General features: G+C 66.2%; 2 protein-coding genes across 2 annotated transcripts in view; both read left to right on the top strand.

Annotated features, from left to right (window-relative positions):
• GALNS (galactosamine (N-acetyl)-6-sulfatase) overlaps positions 1-8,712 on the top strand; it is a 22,235-nt gene extending 13,523 nt beyond the window's left edge. Inside the window, exons 10-14 of the mRNA XM_059382545.1 lie at positions 263-399; positions 1,114-1,216; positions 4,395-4,516; positions 6,182-6,299; positions 8,009-8,712. Coding sequence (XP_059238528.1) covers positions 263-399; positions 1,114-1,216; positions 4,395-4,516; positions 6,182-6,299; positions 8,009-8,095 — 567 coding nt within the window. The 3' untranslated portion in view covers positions 8,096-8,712. The remainder of the gene's footprint in view (positions 1-262; positions 400-1,113; positions 1,217-4,394; positions 4,517-6,181; positions 6,300-8,008) is intronic.
• Positions 8,713-9,095: 383 nt separating this feature from the next.
• APRT (adenine phosphoribosyltransferase) lies at positions 9,096-11,282 on the top strand. Its single transcript, XM_059382546.1, has 5 exons — positions 9,096-9,241; positions 9,334-9,440; positions 10,293-10,426; positions 10,645-10,723; positions 10,917-11,282. The coding sequence occupies exons 1-5, from the start codon at positions 9,162-9,164 to the stop codon at positions 11,057-11,059; spliced, it is 543 nt and encodes a 180-aa protein (XP_059238529.1). The 5' UTR covers positions 9,096-9,161; the 3' UTR covers positions 11,060-11,282.
• Positions 11,283-11,721: the final 439 nt, after the last annotated feature.

The raw sequence follows: 11,721 nt of genomic DNA, 5'->3' as shown, positions 1-11,721 counted from the left end.
CCGGCGGCCGTCCGGTCAGGGCGGGCTCTCCGACGGCCCCCGCGTCCGGTCCTTGTCCCGGCGTGTCCCCGGCGGCCGTCCGGTCAGGGCGGGCTCTCCGACGGCCCCCGCGTCCTGTCCTTGTCCCGGCGTGTCCCCGGCGGCCGTCCGGTCAGGGCGGGCTCTCCGACGGCCCCCGCGTCCTGTCCTTGTCCCGGCGTGTCCCCGGCGGCCGTCCGGTCAGGGCGGGCTCTCCGACGGCCCCCGCGTCCGGTCCTTGCAGGTGAGCCACCAGCCGGGCAGCATCATGGACCTCTTCACGACCAGCCTGTCCCTCGCGGGCCTGGCTCCGCCCAGCGACAGGGTGATCGACGGCCTGGACCTGCTCCCTGCCATGCTGTGGGGCCAGCTGACAGACAGGTGCGTGCCCGCTGGGCGCCAGCCCCCTACACCAGGGGACAGAGCCAGGCCTGGCTGACAAGGCCGTTTCCTCCCCAGGCCGGCTCGGGGCAGGGGGAGGACCTGAGAAGCGAGAGCCCTGGCACCCCGAGACCCGGCTCCCAGCACCCAGGGCATGGGGCCCCAGGCCCAGCGCTTGGGGTGGAGGGAGTTCTGCCTGAGTGTCCGGCTGTCCGGACCCCTGGGGCCCGGCCGTGGCTTGGGCTTCACCGGTGCCGGACGCGGCTTCTTCCCAGCTTGAGACCAGGTGCTGTTGTGCTCACACAGAGTCAGGTTCCCAGGTTGCTCAAGGGACGGGAATTGCGAAATGCGAAGTCTCGCGGCTGGGAAGGCCGCCGCCGCCGCCTCAGAGCTGCTGAGGCCTGGGTCTGGGCTGGTGAGCCAGTGTCCGGCGTTTTCAGCCGTGCTTGTCTTTGCTGTCTCGAACCCTGGACAAGAGCTTGTTGACTCGCAGGGGAGGGAGCGCCGTGGTGGTGGGGGCTCAGCAGGCCGTCTGCCCCACGGCGAGGGCCAGAGCCTCTCTGCCTGCCGCCAGCTTCACGCCGGGGCCAAGGACCCAGGGGCCCGGCCACCCCCTGCGGCCTGGTGGACCTGTTCCCCACTGTGCTCAGTGGGAGCCCAGCGTGGTCGTTTCTGTGACAAGTTTCTCCTGACCCTTCCCTCCCTCCGCAACAGGCCGATATTCTATTACCGCGGCAACACGCTGATGGCGGTCACCCTCGGCCAGTACAAGGCCCACTTCTGGACCTGGACCAATTCTTGGGAGGAGTTCAGACAGGTGAGGGGGCTTTGGGTACCATGAACTCTGCAGACCCACCACCTCCCTCTTAGGAGGACACCTCTGGACAGAGCGGGCCAGGACCAGAGGCCACTGCGGAGGACAGGTGGCCACAGGCCTCTCGTGCTCGCCACCTGACTCGCAAACCCCCAGACTCGCTGTGGCACCGGTCCCCAACCTCTTCCAAACCACTGTCAGCACTAGGGCATGGCACAGTCCTGTCCCCTGGCCTACGTGCTTAGCACTGGACTCTCTCGGGCCCACTCGGCCCTCCCGCTCGCGCCCAGGGTCCCTGCCCTTGCTCTCCGTCCCACAGCTGAGCCTGCCCGCCCTTCAGGCACGATGTCAGCCATCCTCAGCACCTGGCCCCATGTCCTATCAGGCAGGGCTGCCTGTGGTTTGCCCTTTAGGTGCTCAGAGGCTAAGAGGTCGTAGGAGCCCCCGAAAACTCAGAGCTTGGCTGTGCGAGCTTGGGGGCAGCTGTGTGGCCTCACTGTTCCCTCCCGGGGCTTTCTGCGGCCCCGCTGTCGGCTGCCCAAGATTCCAGGTGGCATGGGAGCAGGCTTCCGGGAGCCACACTTCAGGCCTCCCTGTGGCTCCAGGGGCTCTCAGGGCAGGGTCTGGGCAGCCCCAAATGAGACCCGTCCCAGCTTCCACCCAGGCCAGACCCCAGAAGAGCAGGGGGAGCTTCTTTCAGAAGGAGTGTTGGGAAAGTCCAGAAAGTTCTGCAGGTGGAGCCGTTGCCTGTGTGACCTGGGCAGACTGTGTTTACGGTGGGGCCCCGATCGGGAGAGGCCGCTCTGCTGCGTGGGCCCCGCCCTCCTCCGCCGGACACGTGGCTCCTGCTGCCTCCGGGCTCTGCTCGACACCCTTCTGAGTTCCCAGGAAACGGGGTGCTGCTGCTCTGCTCCCCAGGGCAGTCCCTCCCTGGGAGGCAGCTGCCCAGGAGGAGAGTGGGCTCACTGTCGGCTGCTCTGATGGCCCTTCCAGGAGGCTAACGTGCTAGGGCCAGCTTTGTTCAGAAGTCACGAGGCTGCCCGGCTGGGGCTGCTCAGCCAGGCCCGGGCCGGCTCCCAGCCTAAGGGAGAGGCCGGGGCTGCGTCCCTGCAGGGGCGTGCGGGTCTGTGGTCCTTAGCTTGGGAGTCACCCGCGTGGACCCTGCTAGCTTCCCAGCTATACTCTTGTCCCTGGGGCCCAGTCACATCCCAGGTCAGGCTTTTCCGTTCCCCAATGGCTGGCTGAGCGGGGCAGGCCGAGAAGGAGGGACGAACCCGTTTCCCTGTGGCAGCCCGTGGCACAGCAGGAGTGGGGTACACGTGCATGTGGTCCTCTGCACTTGGGGGCCACTCCCAGACTTAGACTAAGTGCATGGCTCCAAGGGCCAGGGCCGCGGAGGGACGGGTGCACCCTGGGCTGGCACGTGGGGCTGGCTCGGCGGTGATGTCCCAGGGACAGCAGTCGTGAGGGAAACCCAGTGCTGGTGAGTGGAGTGTTGGTAAGTAGTGTACTTGGCTTGCATCCAGGTGAGGATTTGTGTTTTTTGTCTGGACTGGTAGCTGCCAGCTTTTTCGTGCTGGAGGCTGTAGGCTCTCTCGTGGTCAAATCCCCATGTGTTCTCCAGCACTTCTACTCCCCGAAGGTCAAGGGGCCACCCACTCTGGAACCCACTTGGGCGCACATCACTGGCTGTCTTCTCCGGCTTCGAGTCTCCTTAATTTTCAGCCACTGGCTCAAGAGTCACAGCTCAGTGCGGATGAATAGAATTTCACGGGTTCCTAACCTCCCTGCTTTATTGAGAAGCAGAATGTTGCCTGCTCCGCTGACCAGCTGTCCGTGACAGACGCAGGGGGGTTGGACACGGGGTGTGGGGGGCGCCCGTCGACGGCACTGACCGCTGCAGAAAGCCTTCCCTGGCCGCCGGTTCTGGGGTTCGTGAGCACCGTGTACCCGTCTCTGTGTACAGCTGCCTCTCCAGACCCTCCCTTAGGCCGTGTCCTGTATTGGCTGAAGACTGCAGCTAAGCTGCTTGTGGGGCCCTGGGCTCACCAGGGTGTCCTCGGGGTATAGCTGGCTTTTCCTGTTCCCAAGTCGGAGTCCCACGGCCTGCGAGCCTTGGGGACACAGCTCCAGGCTGTGAGCGCAGTAGCTTTGGGAAGGGGCCTAGGGCCGTCCCAGCACCTTGGACGGGGCTCGTGCCACACGCTGACCTCAGAGGCTGAAGCTGCCCCGCAGTGTCCCCCCAAAGGAGCCCCGAGAGCAGAGGTGGTCTGGGAAATTGCAGAACTGGGCCTGTCTGGGGACCTGGGGCCATACACCTGAGCCTCGATGCACACGGTCTGCTGTCCTGTGTCCTCGGACGCGTCGGCAGTGGTCTGTTTCAGGCCCTGCTGTTCCCGGGCGTCTGGGCTGCCGCCGTGGGCTGCCGCCGTGGGCCTGTCTTTCCTGGCTCCCGGGCGGCCTGCAGGGAGCGGTGAGCAGCACGTGCTGGGGTGGCTTTGCTCTGGAATTCAGTGACAGGCCGGCCGCCAGACGGGCTGGAACAATTTGTTTAAGGGGTAGCGCTTTTTTTCCTTTTTCTTTGAGATTTCATTTTTTACCCAATCTCTACACCTAACGTGGGGATCAGACAACTCTGAGATCAGGAATTACATGCGTCACCGAGTCACCAGGTGCTTCTAAATATCGTAAAGAGATTTATCTCCCGGGGTGCTTGGGGGGCTCAGGTAATAAGCGTCTGCCTTCGGCTCAGGTCAGCGTCCCAGAGTCCTGGGATCGAGCCCTGCATTGGCCGCAAGTCTGCTTCTCCCTCTGCCCCTCCTGTCACTCGTGTCATTTCTCTCTTTCTCTGTCTCTCTCTCAAATAAATAAGTAAAAATCTTAAAAACAAAAAATCACGTCCCTGCCCGAGAAGGGGTTGCCGGTGGGATACAAAGACAGACACAATGGCTCCGCGGCTCCGGGGCCAGGGCGTGGGAGAGATGCCATCCTACAGGAGGCCGGCCCTCGGCGTGCTCAGCCTTGGGACACTCTCGTGGCACGTCTAGGGATGCAGCAGGTGGCAGGGAGACGGGCTGGCTTGCCTCGGGGAGCTCGAGGCCCCTGCCTCCTGGGCTCCTGGGGCGTATCCATGCCCGCATGCGCGCACGGCCCTCACGGCCCTCCCGGCCTCCCGTTTCAGGGCATCGATTTCTGCCCCGGGCAGAACGTCTCAGGAGTCACCACCCACACGCAGGAGGACCACACGGAGCTGCCCCTGGTCTTCCACCTGGGACGAGACCCCGGGGAGAGGTTCCCCCTCAGGTGAGCCGGCCCCAAGCAAGGGCAGATGCTCGCTGGCGGGCTGGGCACTGCCAAGCAGAGGCACGTCCTGAGCTCTTGAGAGACGCGCGGCGGCAGGTGGGGTAGTTCTCCTGCCCCCACAGGTGGTCCAGGCCTGTCCTCCGTGTCTGCCTCGGCAAACTGGTGTGCGTGGCCCGCCTCCTCAGGTGTTCCCATCCGCCTGGTCTCTGTCCCTCCACCACGGGTTCACGTGACACAGTTACATGACCCCCGCCCTGAGCAGCCTCTGCGTGTGGGGTGGACGAGCCCCTCGTGCCCGGCAGGCAGCACCAGTGTGAAAGATCCACCCCGGGGCTCCTCCCGGCGAGGCTCTGGGGCGGGGCCTTGTGGTGCCAACCGGGACGCTTAAGACACTTTCGGTCCCTCTGCCCAGCTCAGATCCCGGGGATGTGGGAAGGAGACAGACGGGCCCCACTCCAGAACCTCACACGCGGCTTTCCTGGCAGCGGGGCCTTCGTGGGGACAGTGAAGGCGAGGTCGCGGGGAGGTCATCCTGGATCAGGGTGGCGTGGCCTGCGGAGAGTAGCCCTGGGAGACAGAAGAGGGGACACACATGGGGGAGGGGCCGCATGAAATCGGAGGCAGAGGTGAAGGGACACGCACCTCCGCAGGGGGTACGTTCCTGCCTGGATCTCAGCCTGCAGCCTCCAGACCTGGGAGGGAAGAGACCCCGGGGGTCTAAACCCCAGTCTGTGGCCGCGTGTCTCCGGGGCCCTAGGACACTGCACTGGGAGCTGGGACGCCCTCACGGGTATCAGCAGCCACAGGTGTGGAGCCCAGGGTCGTGTGCGTGGGGGGCTGGGGATCAGGCTAAGCCAGGGGGAGCCTGGGAGGAAGCAGTCGGAGGCCTCTCCTGTCCCCGGAAGTAACTTCAGAGCCAACACCGAGCGGGGCCATGGGAGCCGACGGCAGGGCCTGATTGCGGAGGAGCCACAGGCCGCACCTCTGCCCATGAGGCCTCCTGCAGTCTGACTGCCCCCAGCGTCACCCAGAAGTCACATATGTCCCCAGCACACTTGAGCTTCAGAGGACAAGAGCCAGGCAGACCTTGCTGCTGAGACGAACGACCTTAGCTTAAGCCAGTCCTTCACAGTGCATTTGGCCAGAGAAGGGGAAAGACTTGACAGGGTCTTGAGGCCTCACGGAAAAGCTTGCAGGCCGTCTGTGCGGTGAGCGCGGCCTGCAGGATGGACTGGAGGGCCTGAGGTTCGGGGCAGCCTGGGAGTCCCACGGCTGCAGACCCAGAGACCGTGGGGAGCAGGGCGGGATCCCTGCTCCTGCCACACAGATCTGGGTCGGAGGGACTGGGAAAGCGGGAAGGCCCCAGGTCTGCTCGGGGGCGCCCGTGGTCCTGTTGGTGCCCTCGGTGGTGCTGGCCGGGGCTCAGGCCCTGAACGCTGACAGGGGTCATGGCTGCTGTGCCTGCGGCCTCATCTGTGGGGCAGTTGCTGAGGTGCATGCCAGCCCTTGGGCACAGAGGGACAGAGGTAGGGGCCACCAGCTGGTGGCTCCACTGGGGCGGTGGACCCCTCCCTCCCCAGGCCCCTTCCCCTGCTGCTGGGGTGGCCTGTCCTGCCGGCCGGCCTGGGCCTTGCTCCCTCAGTGACCTGGTCCTCTTGCCTCTAGCTTTGCCAGCCCCGAGTACCTGCGTGCCCTGCGCAGGGTCACCCTGGCCGTCCGGCAGCACCAGGAGACCTTGGTCCCTGGACAGCCCCAGCTCAACGTGTGCAACCAGGCTGTCATGGTGAGTGCTTGATGTGCCGCAGGTCGCCAGTGCCGGGAGGGTGTCCCAGGGGCCGTGGAACGTCTGTGCAGCCCACACCCTCGCCCCCCTTCTCAACTGGGAGCTGTCTGGGATTGCAGAGACTTCTGGCAGCAGAAGCGACTGCTGGGCAGTGTGGCAGGACGCGGTAGACCGCGGGCCTCCAGAGGCTGCCGGAGCTGCGGGCTGGACCCCTTCCCCTCCTGCTGCTCTGTGCAGACCCAGCAGGGGTGGCTGGGAGTCACTTGGCCCAAGTCACTCCCACGTGGGGTATGGACACAGTGGACTGATGGCCTGAAGGTCCTGTCCCTGGAGCTGAGGGTGTCTGGCTCCCTGCTGCGGACATGGGTGATTCAGGTGTCTCAGTATCCGAAGCTTTGGCTTCAAAGCCCACCAAGCACCGTCAGAACGGGGTGGCCCAGCTTCCCGGCCTGACGGCCCCTCTCCCTGAGCCGCGTGTCCCACAGTCCCGCACGGTGGTTCAGAGAGCAGCCGGACACTGTTGACCTGCCGTGTGGAGTCTGGTCTGCCCCAAGTGGCCAGGGCAGCAGGTGGGGGAGCACACCAGGAGCAGAGTCAGCCACGTGTTCCGGGCGCTGAGCGTGATCCTGGGGCGGGCAGGGCTGCCTTGGTAGCCAGGGCCAGGGTGGGGTGGCCTGTCGCTGCTGTCCACACCTGCAGCTTCGTGTCCTGAAGTCCCCCACAGAAGGACGTTCAGAGCAAAAGCCCCCAGGGCCTCCTCCCTCCCTCCGTGGAGTGGTCTGCCTTCTGAACGCACAGAGTAGAGCAGGAAGGTACCCGTCTCAGGACCACCAAGGTGCCTGGGGTCCCAGGAGTCTGAGAGCCCCACGTGCCCACTCCACTTTAATCTCACTGGGAAGGCAAGCTGTCCCCACCCCCAGCATGCCCTCTGTCAAGCAGTGCGTGTGGTGCCCGTGTCCCTTCCCACTGCCTGATATAGTGGGGGAGGGCGTGGAGGGAACTGGCCGGGGCATGACCACAGCCACCTGACCCCTGGACCTGCCCCCCCAATCCCGCAAGTGAACTGAAGGCAGCCCAGAGCAGTGTGGACCAGCCTCCAGAGTCGGGTGCTGGCTCCCCACACCCTCAGTCAGGCTGGCTGGGCGGAGTCTGTTCTGCACACACCCTGTGCTTTGCTCTGTGTCCGAGGTCAAGAGCAGCTTCCTTCTCCAAAGCCTGGCCGGCCCCTCTCCCCATCTGGGCAGCCACAAGCCAGGTGATGCCTTCCAGGGCAGGAGAGACCTTCAGCGCGGTTCTCACTGCCCTTGGTAACCTGATTCGGGAACAGCCTGGGAGGCCCGCTCAGGGGGGTACGCCTCCAGAGTGACTTGGAGTCTCCCTTCTGAGGTGCAGAGACCCCCATGGGCAGTGAGAGGCCATGGCGAAGCAAGGAGGGCCCATCCTCCGCACCAGGAGAATACGGCCATATGGAGGCGTGTGGACGCTAGGTAGAGGGGCCGTCCGTGCTCCACTGGAACGGGCCAGCTCTCCCCGCAGCTGACCATCAGAGAGCTCTTTATGGATGGTCTTGAGCAGGCTGTGAGGGCCCTCCAGGGTCAGCCCTTGCTGAAGTGTGTCTGGAGGAGATGGGGCGGGGAGGGACTCTGGCCACGGTGGAGCCCAGACGTGCTTAGAGTAACTTGCTGTTCTCTCTCAATTCTCACTGCCAGAACTGGGCGCCCCCAGGCTGTGAAAAGTTAGGGAAGTGCTTGACGCCCCCAGAGTCCGTCCCAGAGAAGTGCTCCTGGCCCCACTAGTGCCTGCGGCTAGGAAGACTCTGGCCTTAGGGCTCCCTGCTGGACGAACCCTGAGCCGCGGCAGCCGTGCCCACACGGACAGACCTCATCTGCAGCCAGCAGCGGGATCTGCTGGCTCCACGTGCCAGAGACCCAGCCCTGGCGTTCCTCAGCCCTCCTGGTCGGCCTGACCCTGCGGTGAGGACCCACAGCCTCACAGCCCGAGCCGGATGCTGCCCTCCGACCTCCTGCTGGCCTCCTCCAGGGCCCTGCCTCCATCCAGCGATCCAGAGGACAGGACTGCGACCTGAATCTCACCGTCACAGCTGGCCTCGCCAGTCCTGTGTTGGCCCCTTGGCCCCTGCACCCCACTGAGTGGGATTGTGAAGGCGGAAGGAGATCCTGACAACTGCCAAGGGAGGCCTCCCTGGTCCGGTGGGGACCTTGACCTTCCCCCTTCCTTAGGGATCCTGACCCCAGGGCCCTGTGGCCAGTCGGTGCCTCTCAGCTGCCCTGCCGCCAACCCTCTGGCGCGGGGAGCCTGAGCGAGCCGGTGGAGACGCCACCCGTACTGCGCCGCTCTAAGACTTGGGAAATGGCGAAGAGGAGTTTTAGAATAAAGGAGCCGGCACTTGGGAGTTCTTGTTTTTGCAGAAGCCGGCCAGAGGGCAGCGGTGGAATTCGCTGCGTCCCGCCCCGCGGCGGCCGAGCCACCGCCCACCTCCGCGGACGGGGCGGAGCGCTCGGGTAGCCCGGGCCCTTCTTCCTCCCGGACTCTCGCGGGCCGGCCCCGCCCCTCGGCACTTCCCCGGGAGCCCGGCCGGGCCTGCGCGGTCGCCGCGGTCGCCCTCCGGCCGCGCAGCCCCCCGGATGCGGACGCGTTTGTTCAGGCTGCAAAACCGCAAGCGCGCCGGAACAACCTTGGCACCTCAGATTCGGAGAAATACGGTAGTTCCGGCGAGCGGCGGGGAGCCCGCCCCACGGTGCGGCCCCGCCCACGGGCGCCGAGCGCAGGCGCAGAGCCGCCGGCCCCGCCCCCTCGCCGCCGAGCCCGGTTCCCCCGCGCGCGACACGCGCCGGCCGCTCGATGGCGGACCCCGAGCTGCAGCTGGTGGCGCGGCGCATCCGCAGCTTCCCGGACTTCCCCGTCCCGGGGGTGCTGTTCAGGTGCGGGCGGGGCGGCCGCGGGGGCGCGCGGGGCGGGGGGCGCGGGGCCCACGCGCGACGCCCGGCCTCACCCGCCCGCTCGCGCGCGCCAGGGACATCTCGCCGCTCCTGAAGGACCCCGCCGCCTTCCGCGCGTCCATCGGCCTCCTGGCGCGCCACCTGAGACAGACGCACGGCGGCGACATCGACTACGTCGTGGGCAAGTGAACCGGGGACGCCGCGCCCGCCCTGCCGCGCCCGCGCCCTGGGGTGTCCGGGGCCGCAGGGTCTGCGCCAGGAGGCCGTGAGCGCGGAGGGGCTGGGGGGCGGCCCCGGCGGACGCACTGGACGCCGCACCGGGGTGTGGGCGGGGACCCTTGGTGGGTGGTAGGGACGGACCCGCTGCGCCGCACGTGGCGGCCGGACGTGGGCCCCCCCTGGGGTGGCCCGGCGGACCGTAGCGCCCCGCCCCCCGCCGCAGGTTCCTGGCCTCCAGCTCCGGACACGTGGGGCCCCGCGGCCCGGTTGCCCAGGGAGTGTCTGACCAGAGTCCACGGGCCAAGCACGCTGGTGTTCTCCCCTGGAGAGCCCTGAGCCCTGGGCCGCGCCCTTTCCCCGCGGCACCCTGGCAGGTCTGGTCCCTGTGCGAGTCCCCTCGCCTGGGGCTCCCAAAGCTCCCCAGGGGCCACAGCTTTCCACTTGGCTGAGTCCTCCCCGCCAGGGCAGCCCGCCCCCACTGCTCTCCTGGACGGCGTCGGGACCCCGCTCCGCCCGCTCCAGGCAGATGCTGCTTTTAAGGATGAGGAACGGCCGAGTCCCTGTCATAGTCCCCGCTAGACCGGCAGCAGCGCCGAGCGGGGGAGTCAGGTCACTTCCTGAGGCGCAGCACGTGTGTGCTGGGCTGGTCAGCGTTGCTGAGAGTGTGATGTCCTGGTCTTCCAGCTGCAGCCGACAGACCCAGGAGCCTGTTGTCTTTGCAAAGGCCCCGTGTCACCTTCCAGCACTGGCTCACGGGGATCTAAGGCTCCTGTACCACACAGCTGCCCCTTGACACCCCAGCTCTCGCCAACAGGCCTGGACTCCCGAGGCTTTCTGTTCGGCCCATCCCTGGCCCAGGAGCTTGGCTTGGGCTGCGTGCTCGTCCGAAAACGAGGGAAGCTGCCCGGCCCCACTGTGTCTGCCTCATACACCCTGGAGTACGGCAAGGTGAATGGGCTGGGCACCGCCGCCTTCCCCCCTCAGGGACTCCCCACCCCAGGACAGTCATGGGGTCGAGGGGCACTGCCGTGGTTGGGGCTCAGCCTCTGTGTCTGGGACGCCAGGCCCGCCAGGAAACCGCTGGGTGGTTGAAACTGGGGCCCAGACATCCCCGCCCAGGCCATTCCCAGACACAGGCGGACCATGCACCTGCTTCCCATTTGCAGGCGGAGCTGGAAATCCAGAGAGACGCCTTGGAGCCAGGGCAGAAGGTGGTCGTCGTGGACGATCTGCTGGCCACTGGCGGTGAGGGTCTTCCCCTGACTGACCCCACCAAAGGAGGGCCTGGTGGGGGCGCTGCTAGGGCTGGTAGAATGTGCCTCACAGGGGGAGTGAGAAGCAGACCAGGCAGCACTGTCCAGCTTCCAGTGAGCTGCGGGACTCCGCAAGGGCCACTGGGAGCCTCGTCACCATACCGACCCCGTCTCCCCCCGCCCAGGAACCATGCGGGCAGCCTGTGAGCTGCTGAGCCGGCTGCAGGCCGAGGTGCTGGAGTGCGTGAGCCTGGTGGAGCTGACGTCGCTGAAGGGCAGGGAGAAGCTGGCTCCGGTGCCCTTCTTTTCTCTCCTGCAGTTCGAGTGACGGCGCCGCGGCCGCCAGGGGGCACCAGCCATCGGCCTGGACTTTTTTTTTTAACGGTTTTGTGCATGCAGTTGCCTTTTCAAAGTGCCTAGGCCGTGGTCTCGGTCCTTCCTACGGGCTCTGGATCTGCAGGTGCCAAGGCCTGGAGCTAGCAGTTCAGGCCGGGGCCCAGCCCCCTGCAGGTGCACTTAACAGACAGACGTGAATAAACTGCTTTGTTAGAGTGCTTGCTCTCAGTCCAGGTGCTGGGGCGGGGCTGTGGGGCGGGGCTGTGGGGCGACATGCAGGAATCCCACCTGGCCGGCTGCCCAGGCCTCCTGTGGCCCAGAGCAGGCAGGAGACCAGGCTGCCCGAACTGCTGTCCAGTCGTGGCTCTGATAGGTCATGCTCTGGGCAGCTCACAACTTTGTCTTCAGGTTCTAGATGGTGGAAGTGCCCATCTGTGTTGCTGGGGCCAGTTCCTTCTGGGGGCTCCAGGGAGACCGTGTCCATGGCTTTCCCGGCTTCTAAGAGCCTCAGGGCCGACCCTCCATCCTGAGCCAGCAGCTTGCTGCCGTCCAGGTTTGCAGTCTGCTGCCCTCCTACAAGGGCCCAGGGGGACACCAGGCCCACTGGGCCATCCAGGATTCCCACGTGTACATCTCGAGGGCATTCTGCCCACT

The sequence above is a fragment of the Mustela nigripes genome, chromosome 17 (genome assembly GCF_022355385.1).
Source record: "Mustela nigripes isolate SB6536 chromosome 17, MUSNIG.SB6536, whole genome shotgun sequence".
Lineage (NCBI taxonomy): Eukaryota > Metazoa > Chordata > Mammalia > Carnivora > Mustelidae > Mustela > Mustela nigripes.
This window is presented reverse-complemented; position numbering and strand designations above follow the sequence as displayed.